Source organism: Lepidochelys kempii, chromosome 15 (assembly GCF_965140285.1).
Source record: "Lepidochelys kempii isolate rLepKem1 chromosome 15, rLepKem1.hap1, whole genome shotgun sequence".
In the NCBI taxonomy this organism is placed as follows: domain Eukaryota; kingdom Metazoa; phylum Chordata; order Testudines; family Cheloniidae; genus Lepidochelys; species Lepidochelys kempii.
The window spans coordinates 33,572,638-33,598,559 of NC_136394.1; the positions used below are offsets into that span (position 1 = coordinate 33,572,638).

Here is a 25,922-nt window from a genome sequence, read left to right on the forward strand (position 1 = left end):
CCAGATCTGGTGCCCACCATTCAGGAAGGATGTTGGAAATACTTGAGAAGGGCTCAGAGAAGAGCCCTAAGAATGCTCAAAAGATTGGAAAACATGCCTTATAGTGAAAGACTCAAGGATCTCAATATATTGAGTTTATCAAAGAGAAGATTAAGGGGTGATTTGATTACAGTGTATAAGTATCTACATGGGGAACAAATATTTAACAATGGACTCTTCAGTCTATCAGAGAAAGGTATAACACAATCCAATGGCTGGAAGTTGAAGTTTGACAAATTCAGAATGGAAATAAGGTGTATATTTTTAACAGTGAGAGTACTTCATCATTAACTGACACAATTTACCAAGGACACAATTTATCATGGTGGTATCTGCCTTACTGACAATTTTAAAATCCAGATTGGATGTTTTCTCTAAAAGATCTGCTCTAGGAATTATTTTGGAGCAGTTCTCTGGTCTGTGTTATACTAGGGTCAGATGAGATGATCATAATGGTCCCTTCTGGCCTTAGAATCTATGAATGGCTGAAAGTTGAAGCCAGAAAAATTCAGACTGAAATAAGGTGTACATTTTTAACAGTGAGGGTAATTAATTGGAACAATTTATCAGCTGTGGTGGTGTCTCCCTCACTGGCAATTTTAAAAGCATGATATGCTCTAATTCATACACAAATTAATTCAGAGAAGTTCAATGGCCTATGTTATACAAGGGTTCAGATTAGATTATCTCACAATGGCCCTGCTAGCCTTAAAATTGATGGCTCTGAGTATGCATTTATTAATATCTTTTGGCAGACATAAAATCTTTATTTAAAGTCTTCAAATGATGGAGAATCCACAATGTCCCTAGATAGGTTGTTCTAATGGTTAATTACCCTCACTGTTATGGAATTAGACCTTATTTCTAGTCTGAATGTGTCTAGTTTCAGCTTCCAACTATTGGATTTTGTTTTGCCTTTTTCTGTTATATTTAAAGAGCAGTCTAGTATCAGAAATGTCTTCCATGTGTAGGTAATTGTAGACTAAAATTAAGTCACCGCTTAACCTTCTCTGTCAATTAGGTAAAAAGATTGAGCATCTTAAATCTCTTGCTAACACAAATTTTCGAGACTTTGAATCACTTTTGTGGCTCTCTGCTGCTGAAAAATTGGAATGCGTAAAGAAGAGAGAAAGAATATAGACTAGCTGATTCATCACTGACAGAATGGGCTGCTCTTTAACATTTCATTAATACTTTTTGCATTAAATATTAAAATAATCAGCCTTCCTCCCAACAATGCTGAAAATCTTTGTTTAATTTCTTCTCCTCTGTAATTTTAGTCTGTATGAGAACCCTCTCACCCCTGGTAACATGAATGTCCATAAAATAAAAACAAAAGGGATCCTCCAATTGCAAATTTCATTCTACAAAGAGTGGAAAGGTAGAGATGTGCTTTATCTGGCAAGTGATTGAAGAGGCACTGAAAATAACATATAACCCATGTTATTGAACATAACTAGTCACACAGTATAAAAAGGTGAGAGCGGTTCCCTCCAGGACACAAAGAATTCCACATGTGGGCCTGAATCTGTATGTCCCACGTACACTCAGGAAAACTTAATCCTATACTTACTTCATTATGTAATGCAGAAGTATCTTTGCCAATATGGCTGAGACAGTTATGATGAAGAGAGCTGTGAGGCCATATACTGTCCACTCTGTGGAAAAGAAAAAGGCATATCTTCTAGCACATTAATTTGCTTATAGTTTTAAAATAGTGTATGTGCTTTCTGTTTTAACACACTTTCTCTTGAACACTCAATTGAAAGCTTCCATTTCAACCGATGTTTAAATTAGAGCAACTGAAGCTGAAAGAGATCTTTTACATTCCAATTAGTCCATCCCCACTTGGCCAGTGCAAGATAGTTCGTTATAAAATTTCAAACTTCAGAGTAAATACCAGGAACTATTTCCTTACAGAGATTTTAAAGCTGTGCAATTGTCCATCTTTGAAAAAGATGGAAGCACATTCCTAGGGAATTTTAAAAATAAACTGAACAAAGCTTATGGGAATGTACATAAACAATTCTCCATTTGCAAGGAGATTGGGTGATCTCACATCAGTATTTGCCCTGTTCTCTTCCCATTGCAGATTCTGCTCAGTGTTTGATCTGCGTTGTACTGTCCTGTTCTGTGTCATTGCATTCCTTTAGACTGTAGGCTGTTGGACATTGCACCAGATCCTTGACCCCCCTCTTTAGTTCCCTTTGTCATTCCAGCAGCACAAAGGGGATTCAAAGATGCCTTGAAGCAGCAGCTGAAGATTCTCTTAGTACAAACGAGTTCTAAACTAGTGCAGCCCAAGTGCCTCCTGATCTTTCCTCCACACTCAGGCTTGAGCATGTCATGGGTGAGACAATATGGTGCAACATGCTCTGGCAAACCTGGCTGATAGAAGAGCTCCAAGGCAGAGTCTTGTATTTGAAAATGCAAGTTAGAGAAGCTCTGAGGCCCTCAGCAGTCTCAAGTATCAGGGTGGCACAGAGGTAGAGTAAAACCACCTAATGACCCTCTGGTTCTCCCCACGTGCATTTAGCACCACTTCGTGTCACTCTTAGTGATCTAGCCTACTCTTATTTGTTCAACGCACTGTACCGTACACTAAATATACATCACTAATGCAGCACACAGAGAATGACAAGAAAAAGAAAGTCATTTCATAATCTGTATGTCAGTGTATTTTCCCTGTTGTTTCTGCCCATCAATTCCCTTTGGATATTACCAGACATGATGCTAGGGGGATGACTCGGACTGGTTGTGATGACATAAAGTATCTTTGAAGACTGGGCTGCATTGATGCGGAGATTTGCTTGTTCAGTTATCACCTCAGTAAATTTCTGATTGACTGTAGTAATGTCCTGCTGTAACTTTTCTTTGGTAGCTGAAAATACAAGAAGTTATACAAACAAGACCTTAATTTACTTATTTGGGCATAGTTTTTGACTTTGTATTTTGTTACACAAGAACTGTGACTCTGTCTGTTTTAAACTGGGAACTTAGACAATTATTTAATGGCTGATGCTAGGAAAGTCTTATCAGTCACTAGGATGCAAACAACATGGATTTTCTGAATGTCAATTGTTAATTGAACTCTATTCGACCTAGACCAACATGTTTTCCTTCTAAAACCTTAGATGATAAATAGAGACATATATAAAGGAGAATGGGCCAGATTCTGGACCCAACCCATATACTCTGCTTTGGAGGCATATAAGGGCCATAAAAGGGCTGCAACAGCCCATGGGTAACTTTCTCCAGCACAGGAGCTATGTGAAGCTGGCATATGCAGCCTTGTGCCAGCCCCCTTTGCAGCACCTACTGTAGGGGGCTCCCCAAAGTAGGAGAGAGAGGGTAGCAATGAGCACTCAATGATACAGTCCTTCTGGGCTCTACAGAAACCCATTAGCAGCTGTAGGGAAGCTACCATACATTAGAGCAGCCCTAGGTGCCATACCAGCTCCCAGCACAGACAGACTCTCCTTCTAGACTGTGCCTCTCAGGAGGCACAACTCCAAATCTAGCCTAATAATTCCAGAGGGAGTTTCTCCAATAATCACATTGAAACACAGGTACATGAAAAGAACAAACTCTTTCCAGGTGCCTCTTTGGGGTTATTGAATTGTTTTGAAGAAAAAGGCTCTGGCCAAGAAAAAGACAGGAAGATCCACAGCTATTAGAATACTATCACACGCTTGCTCCCTACAATACTGAAAAGGAGACTCTTCTACCAGTGTATAAACTGAGACCAAGCAACAGGGAGTGTCAGAAAAAGGAGAGAGACCTTGCTTATCTTGAAGGATCAGAGAAAAGCAGCTGCACTGTGTCTCAGATGGATAATATACATTGTTTTGTAATTAGGACAACAGAATGGCTTCTCCAAATCTCAGGAGATGATGCTAAGGATTGCAGTTAAATATTCCGCTTTTTTTGTTTAGCATGTGTTTTCTTTTTTTACAGCCTACTTGCTATTAAAAATCTAGTTACTTAGTGAATCTTAAAGTGGTGGCTCTAGTTAGTCTGTTTTAGGGACAACACACTGCTTGAAGAGTTAAAGCATTCTATGATATTTCATTGTGGACTGATAAAATTAGTATGAGTGGCCATCTGGTTACTGGCTGTCACTGAGGAGAGAGACAGGTTCTATCTACAAGACATACAATTAGAAACTCCGAAGATACAAGAGATGTCTGTGTCTACACTATCATTTTCCAGAGGTGCTGGAACAATTTGTATAGTGGGGGTGCTAAGAGCCATTGAATCAAACTGTAAACGATGGAAGCCACTCTGAGCCAGCAGGTACCGCATTGCCTCCAGCACCCCTACTTCCAGCACCTATGCCTTTTTCCCTAAAATTTTCTTACACCAATCCAGCTTTGCTGGCATGAGCAATGGTGAGTGTTCTAGCACAGACAAGACGAAAATGATCTGAGCAAGATGACTTGAATGTAATTGGTACAGTCACAGAATCCCAGGATACTTTCTGGCTGAGTGGAATATACAGGGAGTTAGAAAGCACTAAGGAAAAACAGAAGGTGCAGCTGGACTACTGGCACCATTTTATTTCAACTTTAGTCTTTCTTTCAGCCCCATCATATCAGGTGTGGGGGAGGAGGAACCAGGGGAATGGGCTTTTGGGTTAGCCCATAGTTATTTGAGAAACAGCTGAAGGGCAGACTACTAAATCAAGACAGAAGTTTGGGTGGGAGGCCTTACCACCTGGAACTCTGACGACACAAAAAGGAGGACCCTTAGATGTATGATATGAGTTAAAATATGTGTTTTCGCTGTGTCTGTAGGGCAAGTCTCTATGTGGCCTAAACACCTTAGAAAAATGGTCCATCAGGAGCTAGGTATGGAGCAGTTAGCCTCTTACCTCTGTACACGACAGCAAATCCCTGGGCCTGATTTATTTGATCTGAGAAAAAATACAAAATGACAAAATCCAAAGAGACATTAAAAGAGATGGGAGGCCGGTTTCTGCCATCAAAACGAGCCAGCACATGGTAGGTGTAGCCATCCAGCACCTCCACCATGTCTGTGGAGTCCTTGATGTCAAAGAGAATGAAGTTGAACTGGATCTGAGATGCTCCTGGAATTTGTATGGTCCAGTAGCACACCCTGCCTGTGGCATAGGTGTCAGGGAAATCTGGAGAATAGATCACAGATGTTGGGGAGGTATAGTTCCCCCCACAGGCACCAATGAGGGCTGTGGGGAAAAAGAGAAGAAAAAGAATGAGTGAAAATCAAATTTGTATAGTCTGTACTTCCAGAGCATGTTTCATCTAAGAATAAATCTGATACACTACAAACATCAAGGGCTCAATTATGGCTTTAAGCTACAGATTTGCACTGGGGCAGGAGACGCTGGGAACCCCAGGAGATACTATGTCTCAGACCAGAGCAAGATGCTTATATAGGTAACTGGGAGCATGGTCATTGTGCTACCCTCTTCCAGGGTGCAATGTGCACTTCTTTCACAGGAGGCCAACTCCACGGATATGGTGCAAAAGTGGGGGGCCATCAACCTCTCTCATTTCTTTCAGAAAGCCTAATGCCAGTTTAGGCTGCAATTGTGCCTAGCTCTTGTGCACAATTGTAGCCAGCAATTTGTGCCCTCTCCTCCCTTGAGCATCCCTCCAGGGCTGGGGACAATCTGGTCATAATGAGCTAACCACTAACCCTCACCAGTTCCCCTCTTACCCCTGTGAGGTCAGTCCGTGTAATAATGACTCTTGCTTATGGGATATTTCTCCACTTCCCTATAATTAAAGCATTCTTAGCAGAGTTTTATCTTTTTTATGTAATTGTTTTAAAATTTCAAGTGTTTTGTTTTTGTACAATTAATAAGTAAGTCTGACACATGGATAAATGGAATCACTTGGCTAAGAATAACGCCCTATCACAGGCTCCGTTGCAAACACCTTATCCATGAAGCTGAAATGTTTCCAACATACCAGCAAATGTTTTGTATGCAGTAATGCTTGAGGCTACTTTATCATCTTTTGTTCAGTGCTGCTCTGCTTCTCACTGCTATCATTTATGTAAACTAATACATCTGCTGGTACATGATTTTGTACAGAAAGAGTCCATGGACAGTGTATTGGCTGATTTCCAAAGATATTAATTTGAGCATGAGCTTTCGTGAGCTACAGCTCACTTCATCGGATGCATCCGATGAAGTGAGCTGTAGCTCACGAAAGCTCATGCTCAAATAAATTGGTTAGGCTTTAAGGTGCCACAAGTACTCCTTTTCTTTTTGCGAATACAGACTAACACGGCTGTTACTCTGAAAGATATTAATGCAGCACCTCTGATGTATACTGTGAGCATCAGTGCTTAATCATGATCTTTCTGGCTCTGATTTACGTTCTTTCAAATGCCCTTTCTTGGGCTGTTGACAGACTTCTCAGCTCAGCCATTATGTCCTGATGCCAACTTGAAGATCAGGTATTATTGTCAGATTTTACATCAGGGATTAACCCTTTAGAACATGGAGTGGAGAGGAGACATAAAAATACATTTATGCAGAAAGTGGTGATGGTGAATGGTGGCAACTTTGGTTGGATCAATTCCTGGAAATTTCATCACATGACAATCTTTAATGAAAAATTAATCTTTAATTCTTGGAGACTCCCGGACAATCCTGGAGGGTTGGCAACCCTAGCACAAGTACTTTTATTTTGTAGCACTTCTAAGAAATCAGACCTCTCAGACTAACAACAACAACAACTTATACCACTTTGGAAAAAAAAACAGAAGATAAAATTTTTAAAATAGCTCAGCTATACTGTTCCAGCATTGTTGGTAACATTACTATCAGTTACACTAATTCTTTTAATGGGGTGTGTGTGTGTGTCTTCACATGTTTAAAGCTATGTATAAACAATTAATTCGCACAACCCCCCCCCCGGGAGACAGATATGTAAATAGTGTTATACTGCACCCTATTAATAAAATAGAACCTTACTGTCACCTTGGTCCCCTCTAGCTCAACTCTAATCTGTGGCCATTAGGCATTTTCCATGTTAAAGGACAACTGGGTAGCACAGCCCAACAGAGAACTACGCAACACTAAACTGCCGAGCAGTGTAGCCAACTCAGATTTATTGAGAATAATGTGATTTTGCGAAGAGTCTCGTGATGATACTAAAAGCTCCATTCCTGTGTGGGGAGGGGGAGGGCTCCGTTTCCATACAAAGCCCTGTAGCCTAATGGAAAGTTCAATGACTTAGAAGTCGAGATACCATGAATTCTAGTCCCAGCTCTTTGACTGACAATACTTCTGTGTCCTTCACAACACATATTATGAACAAGATCTCACACATGTAACCAAGAACTTACCCATGGTCACTAGTAGAGCTGGAAATAGAACAGAGTCTCTAATGCAACAGCATCAAGTCTCATCCACTTTGCCAAATTCTTTCCAAGGGACATATCAAATTAGGTGATTCTGTAACCCACCATGACTCTGTTACCTCTTAGTTGCTAGACCACACATTGAAACTTATTTGAGCATAGGCTTTTGTGGGCTAAAGCCCACTTCATCAGATGCATGCAGTGGAAAATACAGTAGGAAGATATATAGATATATACACACAGAGAACATGAAAAAAATGGGTGTTGCCATACCAACTCTAATGAGACTCATTGATTAAGGTGTGCTATTATCAGCAGGAGGAAAAAACACTTCTGTAGTGATAATCAGGATGGCCCATTTCAAACAGTAGACAAGAAGGTGTGAGTAACAGTAGGGGGAAAATTAGCATGGGGAAATAGTTTTTAGTTTGTGTAATGATGCATGCACTCCCAGTCTTTATTCAAGCCTAATTTAATGGTGTCCAGTTTGCAAATTAATCCCAGTTCTGAAGTTTCTTGTTAGAGTCTGTTTTTGAAGCCACACTATCAGAGGCTCATCTACCAATGTGATATATACCATCATGTGCCAGCAATGCCCCCCCTGCCATGTACATTGGCCAAACCGGACAGTCTCTACGCACAAGAATAAATGGATACAAATCAGACATCAAGAATTATAACATTCAAAAACCAGTCAGAGAACACTTCAACCTCCCTGGACACTCAATTACAGACCTAAAAGTTTCAATTATTCAACAAAAAAACGTCAAAAACCCTAACACGGCTACCACTCTGAAACATATAGAAACTTGAGTCTGTTACTACTACCATGCTAAGAGCACTCTAAGGGTTCTTTAGATCAAGTGGTAGCTCTTTACATTTTTACATCCAGAGATCCCAGGTTCAGGTACTCATATGACCCAAATGGGGGTTGTTACTTTTGGCTATGCTGTCTGTAACCACAATGTGCTCTCATGGCGCGCAGTATAAACCAAAGTGTCGTGATGCCTAGTGTTCCATGGCTGTTTCAGAAAGTATGTGTCTCCCTGTATGTGCTGGTCCACTTAGAGCAGTGGTTCTCAACACAGAGGTCTCCCAGGGAGTACATCAACTCATCTAGCTATTTGCCTAGTTTTACAACAGGCTACATAAAAAACACTAGCAAAGTCAGTACAAACTAAAATTTCATACAGACAATGACTTGTTTATACTGCTGTATAGACTATACAGTGAAATGTAAGCATAATATTTATATTCCAATTGATTTATTTTATAATTATATGGTAAAAATGAGAACGTAAGCACTTTTTCAGTAATGATGTGCAGTGACGCTTCTGTATTTTTATGTCTGATTTTTGTAAGCAAGTAGTTTTTAAGTTGGGTGAAACTTTGGGTATGCAAGACAAATCAGACTCCTGAAAGGGGTACAGTAGTCCGGAAAGGTTGAGAGCCACTGACTTAGAGGACAAAAGCAGTTGTTCCTAGAGCTGTCTGTGTTGTGGAGCTGAAGATTGTAGGTTGATGAGCCATGTGAGCGTGGGAAAATTTACATATTATAAAAGTTGATGTACAGATCCTGATGCAATAGTTGGAATGATCTGAAGTTGCAAAACACTGTATTTAGAAGTGAATTTAGATGTTGTGTTAATATTTGTTTTACCATTGCATTTTTATTATTTGTATTTGTAACAATAGGTGTAGCAGACTGAGTAGTTTTAAGCCTGAGCAATGTGGGAGATGTTGCCTGTGTGTGCAGAGCAGGAGTGGGCAAACTATGGTCCGGGGGCCACATCCTGCCTTTCAGACGTTTTAATCTGGCCCTCAAGCTCCCGCTGGGGAGCGGGGTCTGGGGCTTGCCCCGCTCTGTGCCATGGCTCTGTGTGGCTCCCAGAAGCAGTGGCATGTCTCCCCTCTGGCTCCTACGCATAGGGGCAGCCAGGGCGCTGCGTGCACTTCCCCCAGCCCCAATGGGCTGCGTGCACTGCCACTGCAGCTCCCATTGGCCAGGAACCATGGCCAATCCTGAATGCAGGAAATATTCTGCTTAATCATGACAAGAGGTTTTGAGGATCAAAGTAGGACAGGCCTGCAAACCCCAGGACAGTTGTTAGGTGTAAGCGCGCCTTAGTGAACTTTTAGTGCACAGTTGCAAGGTCTGCATGGACAGTTAATGCGTAACTGGCAAGCACCCATGGACTAACTGTTCATATGGACTTAAACACTTAAGACTTGTCTATCTTAAAGAGGTCCCAATGTGCATTGGATCCTCTAGTGAAAGTTCCTGCAGCCGGTGCCAAAATTGTCTCACTCACTATAAATATGAGAAAGGTGGTAACACTAATTGTCTTGAGCATATTGAAGGGAGAGGGGGAGTTCAAAAATCAGACAACAACCCAAAAACACATTCAATTTTAAAAACAAGATCTCATTATATTTGAGCCAATCTCATGATTTTGTAGGGGTCACCATCTGACTCATGATATTTGACTCATGGCTGAGCATCTTTGCTTTCTGGAGCTAGATCGCCCCTAGCTTCCATTTTGAATCACTTGGAGGAGAGGAAGATGATCAGGAACAGTCAACATGGATTCACCAAGGCCAAGTCATGCCTGACCAACTTGATTATGATGAGATAACTGGCTCTGTGGATGAGGGGAAAGCAGTGGACATGTTGTTCCTTGACTTTAGCAAAAACACGGTTTCCCACAGTATTCTTGCCAGCAAGTTAAAGAAGTATGAGCTGGATGAATGGACTGGTGGATAGAAAGTTGGCTAGATTGTCAGGCTCAACGGGTAGTGATCAATGGCTCCATGTCTAGTTGGCAGCCGGTATCAAGTGGAGTGCCCCAAGGGTCAGTCCTCGGGCCGGTTTTGTTCAATATCTTCATAAATGATCTGGAGGATGGTGTGGATTGCACCCTCAGCAAGTTTGCAGATGACACTAAACTGGGAGGAGATAGGATACAGAGGGCCCAAGACAAATTAGAGGATTGGGCCAAAAGAAATCTGATGAGGTTCAACAAGGACAAGTGCAGAGTCCTGCACTTAGGACGGAAGAATCCCATGCACTGCTACAGACTAGGGACCGAATGGCTCGGCAGCAGTTCTGCAGAAAAGGACCTAGGGGTTACAGTGGATGAGAAGCTGGATATGAGTCAACAGTGTACCATTGTTGCCAAGAAGGCCAATGGCATTTTGGGATGTATATGTAGGGGCATTGCCAGCAGATTGAGGGTCGTGATCGTTCCCCTCTATTCGACATTAGTGAGGCCTCATCTGGAGTACTGTGTCCAGTTTTGGGCCCCACATTACAAGAAGGATGTGGAAAAATTGGAAAGAGTCCAGCGGAGGGCAACAAAAATGATTAGGGAACTGGAACACATGACTTATGAGGAGAGCTGAGGGAACTGGGATTGTTTAGTCTGCGGAAGAGAAGAATGAGGGGGGATTTGATAGCTGCTTTCAACTACCTGAAAGGGGCTTCCAAAGAGGATGGATCTAGACTGTTCTCAGTGGTAGCTGATTTCAGAACAAGGAGTAATGGTCTCAAGGTTTAGATTGGATATTAGGAAAAACTTTTTCACTAGGAGGGTGGTGAAGCACTGGAATGCATTACCTAGGGAGGTGGTGGAATCTCCTTCCTTTGAAGTTTTTAAGGTCAGACTTGACAAAGCCCTGGCTGGGATGATTTAGTTGGGGATTGGTCTTGCTTTGAGCAGGGGGTTGGACTAGATGACCTCCTAAGGTCCCTTCCAACCCTGATATTCTATGATTCTATGATTGACTTCTATGATGAGATAACTGGCTCTGTGGATATGGGGAAAGCGGTAGACGTGATATACCATGACTTTAGCAAAGCTTTTGATACGGTCTCCAACCATATTCTTGCCAGCAAGTTAAAGAAATATGGATTGGATGAATGGACTATAAGGTGGATAGAAAGCTGGCTAGATTGTCGGGCTCAACAGGTAGTGATCAATGGCTCAATGTCTAGTTGGCAGCCAGTATCAAGCAGAGTGTCCCAGGGATCGGTCCTGGGGCTGGTTTTGTTCAGATGATCTGGATGATGGAATGGATTGCGCCCTCAGCAAGTTTGTGGATGACAATAAGCTCCGGGGGAGAGGTAGATATACTGGAGGGTAGGGATAGGGTCCAGAGTGACCTAGACAATTTGGAGGATTGGGCCGAAAGAAATCTGATAAGGTTCAGCAAGGACAAGTGCAGAGTCTTGCACTTAGGATGGAAGAATCCCATGCACCGCTACAGGCTGGAGACTGACTGGCAAAGCAGCAGTTCTGCAGAAAAGGATCTGGGGATTACAGTGGACAAGAAGCTGAATATAGGTAAACAGTGTGCCCTTGTTGCCAAGAAGGCTAACAGCATATTTGGCTGCATTAGTAGAAGCACTGCCAGCAAATCAAGGGAAGTGATTATTCCCCTCTATTGGGCACTGGTGAGGCCACATCTGGAGTATTGCATCCAGTTTTGGGCCCCCCACTACAGAAAGGATGTGGACAAACTGAAGAGAGTCCTGTGGATGGCAATGATAATGATTAGGGGGCTGGGGTACATGACTTATGAGGAGAGCCTGAGGAAACTGGGCTTATTTAGTCTGCAGAAGAGAAGAGTGAAGGGGGATTTGATAGCAGCCTTCAACTACCTGAAGAGGAGTTCCAAAGAGGATGGAGCTAAGCTATTCTCAGTGGTGGCAGATGACAGAACAAGGAGTAATGGTCTCAAGTTGCAGTGGGGGAGGTCTAGGTTGGATATTAGGAAAAACTCTTTCACTAGGAGGGTGGTGAAGCACTGGAATGGGTTACCTATGGAGTTGTGGAATCTCCATCTTTGGAGGTTTTTAAGGCCTGGCTTGACAAAGCCTGGCTGGGATGATTTAGTTGGGATTCATCCTGATTGGAGCAGCGGGTTGGATGAGATGACCTTCTGAGGTCTCTTCCAATCCTAATCTTCTAAGATAGCTAACACCCACCCCCACATTTCCGTGTTAGAGCAAACTGTGGACTTAGTAACTTTTCAAACCCATACTGTGAAGAGAAGCGACTGTGTGGAAGTTTGTCCTAAGGTTTGGTATCATTGTGTAGATGAAGAAAAAGGTTGTACCTTATACTGCACTTAAACATAAATTGAAGGGTCATGTATTCAGGACAGAATTCAGACCTTGTTTAATTGGTGCAACTCCACTGAAGTCAATGATACTACACTGTTTACTACAGGTCTTAATTTCACTCTTAGTCTGGAAGGTTACGCAACTGGAACTGGTATTTATAGAGAGAGAGAGTGTGAGTGAGGAGTCCTCTGGGTGTGTAGTGTTAAGGAAATATAACTCATTCCCTTGATGTAACATGCTGCTCCACTGACAAGTCTACTAGATTTTGTTGTCTTGTATATCTGACATTCTCTTTTACCATGTAGGTAAGAAAATAAGGTGTATGGTCAACTATTCTGTTTTTCCTTTAATCAAAAATTAGTAACTAGATTTATAATTACACCTAATTATTTTTAGGGTAAAAGGTGGAACTCCTTCCACTTCCCATAGCTCCAGGTAAATCTCTGCTGGGTTCCCCTTTCTACTTTACCAGACTGAACATAACACTATTTATTAAAAGTTGAGCTGATGTGTACCAATTAAGGTGTCTGATGGGATTATTGAAGATTATCACTTACCTTAGTTGCACATGCATTCATTAATTAAGGGCAGATCTGAAAGTGCCCTTCAGTGCTGTGTCATGGATGACAGCCACTTTAGAGCCCTTTGTGGAAAAGTGTACCACGGTGTCTGGAGCATGAAGCAGTTATCTGAGCAAGTATCATTTATTGGAAGAGATATGCCAATCCATTCACAGAATTGGAATGAAGGTTAATTCATTTTACTCAGAATTCATGTTCTCATTTTTCTGAGCCAAACAGGGCCTCAGCTGCCCTACAGTTGAGCCCTACTGGGGGGTCTTGCATTCTTTTGTGTCCAGTAGTGCCCAGATTCCTTTATGACTCTTTTCCCTGATTTGCTAAGTATTTGAAGCCTCCCCTTTCAGAGATGCTCAGCCGATTTCAATACTTACTGTCAAAGAGGATGACCCTGCCGTCGCCACCACAGGGTTGGGTATGGTCGCCAAAACAGACACTGTTGCATTCTGTGCTGACTGCCTCCCCATAGCGCCAATAGTCAGGGTTATTTCCACAGAAACAGGCATAGCCTGCCTCCATGCCTGCAAACTGTGATAACAAAGAGAGTTTAGACAGGAAGGGTTGATATTCGGGGAACATAGATAGCAGGTTGTCAGGGCATAAAGGGGACAGCAAGGAGTGTACCATTTGGAGGAGAATGATTAAGAGCAGGGCCAGGAGAAAGCTGGCAGGGTGTTCTGCAGATGACAGAGCTTCAGGGGTGCCATTTAGGGCTGGTGAGAAAGCCTGTTCAGAGGAAGGGGAGGGTTGTTACATTAATGAAGTGTAAGCATACAAAAGCATTCACATGTCTGCAGGCATCTCCTCCTTGCAGTCAAAATATAACTTTTTTGGCTTATACCCAAGCTATCTTGGATAAGCAGGAGAGAGGCTGGGCTCCCTAGAGTGAGAGGAAGTGAGAGGCTGGGTTTCCTGGGGCAAGAAAAGAAGGCACCAGAAATACAGTGGAGATCTGTGTGTGTCATCCTGTCCCATTTTTAAAAAAACCTCTCTGTAAATGGAGAGCAGAGAAATTACCTTGAACTGCTGATTTCGGCAGAAGCTGATGCAGGTTTGGATAGTGAGTTTGTTTGAGGTCTCACTGATGCCAGTAAGAGGGGGATCTCCATAGTCCTTGTAACAGCCAAGATTCCCAGGCACTGGAAAGAATTATGGAGAACAAATATTCTAGATGTGTGTCCATGAGTACACTATGATACAAAGGATTTCATGTGTAACCTTGAGGCCTCTGCACAACTTTTAGCATAGATCTCATATTAGCAAGCTCCAGCTGTATGACACTGGCCTTTAGAAAATATGAAAAAGGCCCATCAAACACAACAGAAGACAAGGAGACAAGAAATGAGGTGGGCTTCATTCCTGAATACATACACACCATATTTTATAATCAGGTTCTGATACTATGGTAATAGGGGTCACATAAGCTCCTAAGATAATTTCATTATTCAGCATTCCTGATTTCAGCAATAATAAACAGGAATATTACACTAGGTTTGAGTGGGATCAGGGTAAATTTGGATTTGGAATGAATGATGTACATTGCAATGAGGCATTGTTAAAAAATATGGTTTCTATTCAAACTATTTTATTCACTATGGACATACAATAGCAGTCTTCCAAAGTGGAGTCCACAGAGCCATTGGATCTAAGCTATTTGCCAGGATACTTCATTGCCATGTAATCATAAGTGGGTGCTGGGAGTACAAGAAATTAAAGTTGATACCTTATTAATAGAGACTTCTCTTCATCTAACATCAGCAAAGATGTCATTCTCACCTGCTGTACTATATAGTGAACATTGCATTGGAGTCAGCCTACCACTATACACTACTCTTCACTCAGGCAGGCCCAGGACTGGAATAATAGCACCAGGTTCTGTCTGAGGTCTGGCTGAATTCAGGATTGAGGGATGTTGCACGCAGCAGAAAGCTGAATAGCATCTGCCAGCATTAGACCTGGCTGTAGCTCCGGTATAGTTAGAGCCTAATGCATGCGCACAAAACTCATCCTAGTAATTGAGATTATGGACCATGTCAATGTGGGGTGGACAAGGGACAAACCCTGTGACACTGTTTCCCTTTTAATTCCCTTGTGTCTATTCAAAGTGAGCAACATTTGCTAAAAGCGTTTGTGCTGGTGCCCAACAGAGAGAGGACTCCCTCCACCTAGGATTACCCCTGTATGATACTTTTGCAGAGTAGTCTGAAGGAGACATAGAGAACCCAGACAACTTGTGTGTCTGGGGATAACATACTGTATTTCCCAAGACACACTCAGCATAGTTCACATGACCATCAATTAGCAGTTCCAGATACCAAAATAACAGCTAAAGGCTAGTTGGCACAGTGGGATAAATCATTCCCCTGCTGATAGTAATAGAGCTTGTAAATCCAAGTGCCCTGCTCCAAATGCCAGGCTGTTTGTGTCCTTTGCTGCTAAGGGGGTCAATTTATACCTTCATTATTTCCTTTCTATAACTACTCTAGATCAAATTTTCAGAGGTCCTAACTAATTTTGTTTGCCTCAATTTCAGGGAGTCCAGCTTAAAATACCGTAAAATCTATTTATCAGAATGCTCTCATTGAAATCAATCGGAGGTAATGGTGTCCACCACCTTTGAAAATCAGGCCTAAGATGTCTTATAGCCAAAATATTGAAGATCTTTAGATTTGAATAAGACCTCTTCATACAGATCCATGCCCACAGTCATGGCCATTCTAGCCACTTGGCTGTTAAATTAGCAATGCAGCAGTTGAATACTCTGAAGATTTATCAAGCGGCATGAGTGGCACTAAGAAGGGTATCAAGCTACAGAACAAGTTACTTGGTTTTCTAAGTAGGTTGGAAAGAAGCCTTTTGCTAACCTAAATGCCTCTTCCTCTATCTCCCCTTACTCATGCAGAGAACTATTCCTCTCCCTCTGCTATCTCAAAGCCCTATACTTCCCTGCATCACTTACTAACCATATGGCTCAGGGAGAATTAATGTGGTTCACAACATATTTGTGAAAATGCTTCTTTCATAGACTTACTTGATATATGTAGTAGCAAATGCAAGTACCAGTGTCTGTAGTTGGCCAGATGGCTTAGTATGTTATGTTTATGAGAAGTCCCAGGTATAAATCCCAGCTGATCATTCACTGTTGGGGTGCTTCCTGTTCTTGTTTCATCTGAACCACATTCCTATGCCCATCAGAGTGTCTACTGTTATTAACTATCTGTGTTGCATTAGGACCCATTAGTTGCAGGATGCTTTCTGATCCCGGTCACTGCCCTGGAGCAAACACAATCAAAAGGTGGCAGTCTAGTCTAGTCTGGAGGTGATAAACATAGTGATATATCCTCTGAGAAGAAAAAAAGCAGTTTTCTGGCCACTTGAAGATGGTATAAATCATTCATAGAATCACAGAATATCAGGATTGGAAGGGACCTCAGGAGGTCATCTAGTCCAACCCCCTTCTCAAAGCAGGGCCAATCCCCAATTTTTGCCCCAGATCCCTAAATGGCCCTCTCAAGGATTGAACTCACAACCCTGGGTTTAGTAGGCCCATGCTCAAACCACTGAGCTATCCCTCCACCCCCCAAAATTCCTCATCATTGATGCAAATGTGTCCAGGAGCAGCAAGTAGTCCAACAAGACACTGAGGCTTTATATTGCCTTGACAATCAATAGTCAGATGTCTTCAGTCAAGTGTGAAGTCCATGCACCTGCAAGTTTATTAATTACGTTCCATTCTCCTAGCAGCACCACTAGCTTCCCCATGCTCAGTTACAACCACTGCTCTTCATCCATCCATGCTTTTATTTCTACCCCTAGAAGACAGAGTTGTCTAATCACCATCTCATATGAAGGCAAGCAAAGTACAATAGGGCCCTGTAACTGGCATCATCAATGTCTCAGTCAATGTCTCCTTATTAGCCACCTGGAAACCCTCAATAGTCTGGCTAATTCTGCACAAGTCTGCACTTAATGCAGGGGGGCCTTGCAAACTACCAAACCCCTGCCTGAACAAACTTATGGAAAAGGTAGTAGCCATCAAACAAGCTCCAGCAGCATTTAACTTCCCCCAGCATCCTGAGCCCCTCAGGTCAGGCTTGAAGTCAGGACATGGCAAAAGGTCAGCCCTCTGCTCTGATGGATGACTGTACTAATGGCCTTGAACTGGGGCCACACCTCCATGTTCACACTCTTGATATCTCAGCAGCCTTCAACACTGTCTATTGTGAAGTGGTACTCCCACTGCAGAGGAACTAGCAGGAGTGGATGCAGCAATGTCCTTTCTCTGACAGTTCTCGCAGAAGCGAGATGGACCATCACAAATAAGACACCTCCCTTCAGCCAATTAGTCCTTTGGGAGAAGAATCTAAACACAATTTCAGTGTCTGGTTTATACTGACCCTGATTTTAATGCCTCTTACTCCAGATATTTTCTATTCAATCCACATCTTTAGATGGGAGTTTTCAAAGGATAAATCTTTTAGCTAGTACTGACTTCAGTAGAGCACAGCAGTACTCAGACCTAATCACGCCCACACTATTGGCAGAGTAATACAGTAAAGTAGCACCATTTGAGCCCTTTCATGACGTGAGGAAATGGTAACATGAGGTTCCATTGCAGCTGGAGCCATTGATGCAAGCATAATATACTAAAGAGAGACAAAGTTGGAGTAGAATAGAGACAAGTCAGTGCAATTTCTGAAGGGCTCATAAGTGCAGGTGTTTTTGTTTAACCCCTTAATGCCAGGAGTCTGACATTCCTGACACAAGGCCCAGACTGACCAGTACTATCAGATTAATGGTAAAAAATGTCAGTGCTGGGCTACACAATAGCTTTCTATGCTTTAAGGATGCTGATAGAGATAAATGGATAAATAAGTTAGACTGAGACCCAGTGTCCATAGTGCAGAGTTCTCTCTGCTGAAGTGTGGAATCCTCGTTTGTTGTTTGCATAATGTGCAGACAATAAGAAACTTTTTATTCTCGTTTTCTTGTTGCCATCTCAATGAGTCCAAAGAAACACTGATTCATTTACTTCACAAATCACTTGTAACAGGCCAAACTGGGAACAATATAGTTTTAGGATGCAGCTATAATACAGATTGATGCCTGGTTTCTTCATGGAGCTTTTTAATATTCATTAGTAAAAGCAAAACAAAAAACAAAAAAACCAGAGACAGATGAGAACATTCCAGGTCCCACAAAAACTGACAAGAGCATGTAAATCCAGTAATTATTCAGGTAACAAAAGAGTGGAACTTTATATTCTTTGGACCTGATCAAACGCCAGACACAGAAGAGGCAGTATATAGTAAGTTTAATGTTGACACAAGAGGAGCAAAGCTACATGACAGTAAGGCAGAAAGGGATGAATACAAGTGAAAAAACAGAAGGCAAAGGATGAACACTTCTTAATTTTTAGGGGCTGGTTTAGTGTAGCTGTTAGTGATTAATGAATATACTGAATTGTATATTGCCGTATTCTTCACAAGAACAATTATGTCTACGTCTAGTATGTCTCACTATAGGTGAGAGATTAAGAAAACAGAAGAGTTGGGGAGAAGAAAATTCTAGTATTTGTAGTTTTGTTTGAGTAATTAATGCTGCTCTGGTTTAGTGTTCATAAAAATACTGTTTTAAGTCTTAAAATATGTTAAAGTTTCCAGTGTTAATACTGTATATAGATAAGTTCTCTAGCTAGGGCTCTGAAGTACCATGCACTAGTCAAGCTTGCAGCAATGAACATATCATTACTGAGACTTCAAGATACTGCCTGAATTAATGTATCATAGGTAATTTTCACCTGGAGCTCTTCTCCAGCTGAGTCCAGCTTGATAGAACACCTGCAGAGACAGCTCAAATTTCTGTAGGGTGCATTATTACACTGTCCAACAAATACTTCCCGTAATACCATCCGAGCTCACTTCACCCATGGGACTTTGGGAATTCCTAAAACAGCACATTAAAAATATGCTTTGAGTTAACTTTAATGGTGGGAACCTCCCAGTTGGTAAATTATTAAATTCTCTAACTACAAAACAACAAAAACAAAACAACAAAAAACCATGCCACTAGGGTAACATTGTATAGTTAGTGAGCCCCTGTAGGGTCCCATTGTGCCTCAGCACTCCAATCTCTGACAAACAAAAGGAATGTGACGGATTTGGAGCCAACTGTGGCTCACTGAGAGGCATCAATCTAGTCTAGGATTGGCAGTTAATCCTAAATGAGGATTCAATTCTTCAGGGTGCTGAGCATTCTGGCCCCAATCCAGCAAACCACTTAAGCATATTCTTAACTAGAAGCATGTGGGGAGTCCTATTGAATTCAGTGGAACTATCATTTGTTTCTCATACACTGAAATACTTTGATGAATTGGGATCTCAGTGCTCGGCCCTTTGAAGAACAGAGCACTATGTGTCAAATATTGTTTTAATATGACCATCCAAGCTATGATTGTCGTTCGGGTTCACCCCACAGCCATAGCTTACCATTGAATTGCTGTGGCAGGGTCACCAGAGAGTGTTCGATATGGAAATAACAACACACAAGGCCGTGTGTGTTTTCCCCTGGGGACTCTGATTTGGAAACAATGTTTTTTCACCAAATCTGTAGTGGCTAAGTGACAGATCACAGAATGTAGTTCTTAGTACAGTGTCTCCATTTTAGCAGATTGCAATTGTTTGAAAGTACCTTTTTAATATACACTTGTTTATACTGTATTAGGATGAAGTGATGTGAGACTCCCAAGGTAAACACCAGTATGTGACAGTTTTTCTGATGATCTAAGACACACTGACAGCTGCAAGCACCATGGAAAGAATTGCTTATATTGAGAAACACTGTAAAGTTACGTATCATTAATGAATACCATCCCTGCACTCTGAGGCTCTATCTACATTCAGGAATTGGTGGAAATTTTTGCATCATTGCCCTAGTGTAGACAGGACCTGAATGACTAAAGCAACTCAATTTCAGGCTAACATATGTCCAACAAGCGTCATTCTTAGTTCTTCAAGCATGAATTTATGTCTCTACCAATTAGGGAAGCTAATAAATGTAATGGGAGGTCAAACTGGCCCACTTCTTTTATATAAGAATTTATTGGGACATCACAACAGACAACAACCAGAGTTAGCTAAAAAGCAAATGTGATAGATAAAATGATATACAGACTATAGAGCCTTGACTTTTGGGGTTTGTATTCAGGCTCCTTCACAGTAGGTATTACTGATGGTACAAGACCATCAGATAAAGAGGGATGAGGGCTCTGGCTGGGGGTGTGGGCTCTGGGGTGGGGCTGGGGATGAGGGGTATGAGATGCAGTGGAGCTCCCTGGGGCTACGGTGGGGCGAGAGGACTCCTCCCCAGCTCTCTCTCCCCACAGCAGCACCTGGGCTGGGGAGTGAGGCCCCTCTCCCCGTTGCGGAACGTTTGGTGCTGGGCTGGGTCAGGGTAGGGGTGCCTGTCCCCTGGCCACAGCAGGTTCGGAGCTGGGCTGGGTCAGGGCTGGGGGAGGGGTGGCTGTCCCTTGGCCGAGGCAGGTTCAGGGCTGAGCTAGGTCAGGGCTGGGGAGAGCGGCACTGTGGCAGGTCTGGAGCTTGGGGAGAGGCATCTCTCCCTGCCGCAGTCCTGAGCGCCTGCACAGCACTTAATAGGCAGCTGCATGGGGAACTTAGCATCCAACCCAGTATCCTGTCTTCTGAGCGTGGCCAATGCCAGATGCTTCAGATGAAATGGACAAAATAGGGCAATTATCAAATGATCCACCCCCTGTCATTCAATCCCAGCATCTGGCAATCAGAGGCTTCGGGACACCCAGAGTATGGGGTTGCATTCCCTGATCATCTTGTCTAATAACCATTGAGGAACCTATCATGCATGAACTTACCTAATTCTTTTTTGAACCCTGTTATAGGGATAGGATACCCTATTATAGGGTAGGGATAAGATACAGAGGGACCTAGACAAATTGGAGGATTGGGCCAAAAGAAATCTGATGAGGTTCAACGAGGACAAGTGCAGAGTCCTGCACTTAGGATGGAAGTATCCCACGCACTGCTACAGATAGGGTGACCAGATGTCCCAATTTTATACGGACAGTCCCAATTTTTGGAGCTTTTTCTTACATAAGCACCTATTACCCCCACCCCAATCCCAATTTTTCACGCTTGCTATCTGGTCACCCTAGCTACAGACTAGGGACCGAATGGCTCGGCAGCAGTTCTGCAGAAAAGGACCTAGGGGTTACAGTGGACGAGAAGCTGGATATGAGTCAACAATGTGCCCTTGTTGCCAAGAAGATTAACATCATTTTGGGCTGTATAAGTAGGAGCATTGCCAGCAGATCGAGGGACATGATCGTTCCCTTCTATTCGACATTGGTGAGGCCTCATCTGGAGTACAGTGTCCAGTTTTGGACCCCACACTACAAGAAGGATGTGGGAAAGCATCCAGCAGAGGGCAACAAAAATGATTAGAGGACTGGAGCACATGACTTATGAGAAGAGGCTGAGGGAACTGGGATTGTTTAGTCTGCGGAAGAGAAAAGTGAGGGAGGATTTGATAGCTGCTTTCAACTACCTGAAAGGGGGTTCCAAAGAGGATGGATCTAGACTGTTCTCAGTGATAGCGGATGACAGAACGAGGAGTAATGGTCTCAAGTTGCAGTGGGGGAGGTTTAGGTTGGATATTAGGAAAAACTTTTTCATTAGGAGGGTGGTGAAGCGCTGGAATGGGTTACCTAGGGAGGTGGTGGAATCTCCTTCCTCTGAGGTTTTTAAGGTCAGGCTTGACAAAGCCCTGGCTGGGTTGATTTAGCTGGAGATTGGTCCTGCTTTGAGCAGGGGGTTGGACTAGATGACCTCCTAAGGTTCCTTCCAACCCTGATATTTTATGATTCTATAATACAGCTGTGTCGACTGTGTCCCAACAAAATGTGTTCATCTATGTGTCTGATAATTCTGTTCTTTACTATAGTTTCAACCAGTTTGCCAGTTACTGAAGTCAGGCTTACTGGCCAGCAATTTCTGGGATCACCTCTGGAGCTCATTTTAAAAATTAGCATCACATTAGCTATCCTCCAGTCATCTGGTACCGAGGCTGATTTAAGTGATAGGTTACAAACCACAGTTAGTAGTGCTGCAATTTCATATTTGAGTTCCACTAGAACTCCTTAGAGAAGACCATCTGGTCCTGGTGACTTATTACTGTTTAATTTATCAATTTGCTCCAAAGCTTCCTCTACTGATACCTCAATCTGGGTATTTGCTTCCTCAAATTTCTCACCTAAAAAGAATGGCTCAGGTGTGGAAGTCTCCCTCACATCCTCTGCAGTGAAGACCAATGCAAATAATTCATTTAGCTTCTCCACAATGGCCTTGTCTTCTCTGAGTGCTTCTTTTCAGTGTTAGTGCCTTACAGTATACTGTCTCCCATCTTGTAAGTGTGGCCTACATTCTTTGTTCTTAGATGTTGCAGTGTTAAAATGCACATTGTTCAAATGAGCCCATCATACCAAGTGACCCATATCTGTCTATATAACTGACCTGTCCCATCATTATTCACCACTCTGCCAATTTCTGTGTTCGACTATGTTACACACACCGAGGAATTACATTTCCACGAATGAAATGAAACTGAGATGAGAAAAGCTGCCATGCCATCCACATGCTTCCTTCAGCAACCTCATACATTTGGTGAGACGATTTGGAGGGATGGACTGAGGTGACCCTGTTTTGGTTAACTAGTGTGATCTGCTGTAATTTGGTCTCTCTCTTGAATTTCATAGTAATCCTATTACCAAGGAGAAAGAAACACCACCAAGCTACTGCCACTTCAAAGCATATTGTCTGAAGGATTTAGAAGCAGTTACTGTCTTCTCTCAGGTCTTCTCCATATGACAAGAACCTGTCCTTCCTTGACAGGTTTCAGAGTGGTAGCCGTGTTAGTCTGTATCAGCAAAAAAAAATGAGGAGTACTTGTGGCACCTTAGAGACTCACAGATTTACTTGGGCATAAGCTTTTGTGGGCTAAAACCCACTTCATCAGATGCATGCAGTGGAAAATACAGTAGGAAGATATATATACACAGAGAACATGAAAAAATGGGTGTTGCCATACCAACTGTAACAAGACGAATTAATTAAGGTGGGCTATTCTCAGCAGGGAGGAGCTTGAGCAGTCCTTTAATGCTGACATTTGCCTTTTTCTCCTTTGAATTAATCACACCAATTTCCAAGCCTCTTACAAGTTCATGCCATAATGAAGAGGTGGGGGATAGAGAGAAAGAGAGACCAGGCACACTCTGGAACCATCACTACTGCCATTTTTGACTATAAGCTTTTATTCCCATTTAATAGTGCTGCTTCTATATGGCATACTTATGAATGCACCATATCAATACATACTTCTCCATGACACATAGTACTAGCCATAAATATTGTTGGGCTTGAAATATTGTGTAATTATCTCCATGAAAACACTGTAACAATAGATTTGGAATTAGTTATAGTGATCTGTAAATGGGAGTAATACTACACAAGTCCCTCCAAGCAATTACCAAGGCTTGATGTTGCCTGTATTCCACTTGTCCTAAGCTATGTTAAGTCACAGTACCAGAAATTCTTTGTCTCATCAGGCATTGAATACAGATACACAGATGGCTGCTTAAAACACAGACTCATTAATTTTCTAAAAATTGAACAATCAATAAGAATTTCCACACCCAATCTCTCTATCCCTCCACCAAGGTACCCAAATCCTGATGGTGTATTTTTCAAATCTAGTTACAGTGTGCCTGAGACTTATCTTCAGGCCTGCTGGAAATAGAAGAAGGAGGGAAGAAACAAGCTCTTCTGCCTTAAACAACTGCACAATCATAAGGTTTGCATTAAGACTTGGAGGGGCTTGCAATGTACGGTTTGTTCTGAAATTGCTGCAATTCCTTTTTCTGGTATCTGGTTTCAATGCAATGCTTGAAGCAGCTACTACTGGTCAAAAGGACATTTTGTAAACGTAAATCTGGGATTATCTGTGCAAATAAAAATGTCCAAATTTAAATCCTCTGTTCCCCACCACAGGGAAAATTACTGGGTCTAGTACTGAAAGGATTTATGTGTGGAACAAATGGGCAGAAAATTTGTTTTTCAATTTATTTTTTATTAGAGCCAAATCCAGATAATTTGCTAGGATCTGTGGGCTTTAAAGAAAACACAGATGCCCCTCTTTAAATCAAGAAAGTACCCTGAAATTCAGAAATGGAAGAGCTTCTGGTATCTTGGATAGGTGATGAGTAAAATCCACAATGGATCATGCATTGTGGTTCTAAACTAGAAACTAACACGAAAACTTTCATTCCTGCATTTCTGAAGTTAGACTCCTCAATCCACACTGAGTCACCTAAATAAAAATGCCCTTTTGCCTTAAGGGCAAATTTTTAAATTTAGTTGTCTAACCTGCATGTACAATCCTCTTGTTTACATACCTATAAGAAGTAGTGGTGAGCAAAATCCAAATCATATTGTACTCACTTAGTTTTTAAACTGGAAGTGTGTCTGAGTAAGGACAAAGGCTCTGAGCCTGCAAATACAAAATGCACATGCTTAACATACACACATAAGTAGTCCCCTTGAAATCAGTGAGATTGCTCACATGTAAAGTTAAGCCATAAATGCAGGATTGGTGCCTAAGGATTTGGCTGTAAGTACCTGTTAGCATCTAAGGGATTTCAATTCATAATTTAGCCAGAGAGTTTTGAAAATTTAGCTACATAACTTTAGGCACTTAGGTATGAAAAATTTTGGCCTGTGTTGATAGGCACTATGGAAAAACTTTCTCTAAGATAAGTACACTACATTAAGGAATGTGATAACGAACAGCTGTTTTTTTTAATTGTTTTGTTTTTGTTTTTTGAACTTGAATACTTTCCTATTTATTATTTATTCACTATTTATTTTTAATAAACAAACATTTCTACATTTATAGGAAACTAGCAACACTTCATAAATTTGGAGCTAATCCCTTTACTGTATTTTACTTTAAATAACATAATTCAGCAGTTATGACTGTGGATGGGGTATGACGGGTACAGTGAGTTTGCCTTTAGCTCTGCAGAACAGCATTAAAAATTTTGCTTAGGTCACAAGTGGATAAAAAAAGCTGTTTGATTTTATTCTAGTTCCCATTAATGAATGTCACTAAACCATCACCCACTGTCACGTGACAGTCAGTCTCTACAGAAGAGTAAATCAGGCGTGGAATAATGTTTTCTCTTACTTCGGCAAGATGGAATCTCACAGTATTTCCAATACACTCCATCCTCACACTCTGCAATGTAGCACCAGGGGCTGACATCTCCATCAGGGTTCCTATCAACAGAAGGAGACATCAAAAATTTGTCAAACATTTTTGTGAACCACATACAGATCCCAGAGTAGCAGCCATGTTAGTCTGTATCCACAAAAAGAAAAGGAGTACTTGTGGCACCTTAGAGACTAACAAATTTATTTGAGCATAAGCTTTCGTGAGCTACAGCTCACTTCATCGGAAGCATTCAGTGGAGATACATACAGATCCTTCATTTTTATTTTAAATCTAAGGCTTCATTGCTATCATTATTTTAATTTGCACTGCAGTGTTTCAGCTGGTCTGTCTTTCCAAGAAGAAAATGGTGGAGAACAGAATGATAAGAACTACTGAGCTAATGGTGTACTGGGAAAAACAAAGGAATTTATACTGGCTGATTTTTGGTAAATCAGAAAAGTCGTAGTATTACAGTAAGATCCTCAAATTCCTGGTAAAGTCTGAGCTTAAAGGTACAAACCATG

At 41.9% G+C, this 25,922-nt stretch overlaps 1 protein-coding gene across 15 annotated transcripts in view; it reads right to left on the minus strand.

Annotated features, from left to right (window-relative positions):
• KREMEN1 (kringle containing transmembrane protein 1) overlaps positions 1-25,922 on the minus strand; it is a 150,653-nt gene that overhangs the window by 12,120 nt on the left and 112,611 nt on the right. For 9 of the 15 annotated variants that reach the window (XM_073312966.2, XM_073312960.2, XM_073312968.2 and 6 more), the window contains 7 exons: positions 25,372-25,463; positions 14,116-14,237; positions 13,723-13,824; positions 13,473-13,626; positions 4,913-5,245; positions 2,762-2,920; positions 1,613-1,697 (listed from right to left, as the gene is read on the minus strand). In XM_073312966.2, the coding sequence (XP_073169067.2) occupies positions 1,613-1,697; positions 2,762-2,920; positions 4,913-5,245; positions 13,473-13,626; positions 13,723-13,824; positions 14,116-14,237; positions 25,372-25,463 (1,047 nt within the window). Of the gene's footprint in view, positions 1-1,612; positions 1,698-2,761; positions 2,921-4,912; positions 5,246-13,472; positions 13,627-13,722; positions 13,825-14,115; positions 14,238-16,017; positions 16,372-25,371; positions 25,464-25,922 lie in introns of those variants that run through there. The other 6 variants (XM_073312961.2, XM_073312962.2, XM_073312969.2 and 3 more) reach the window with 6 other exon arrangements.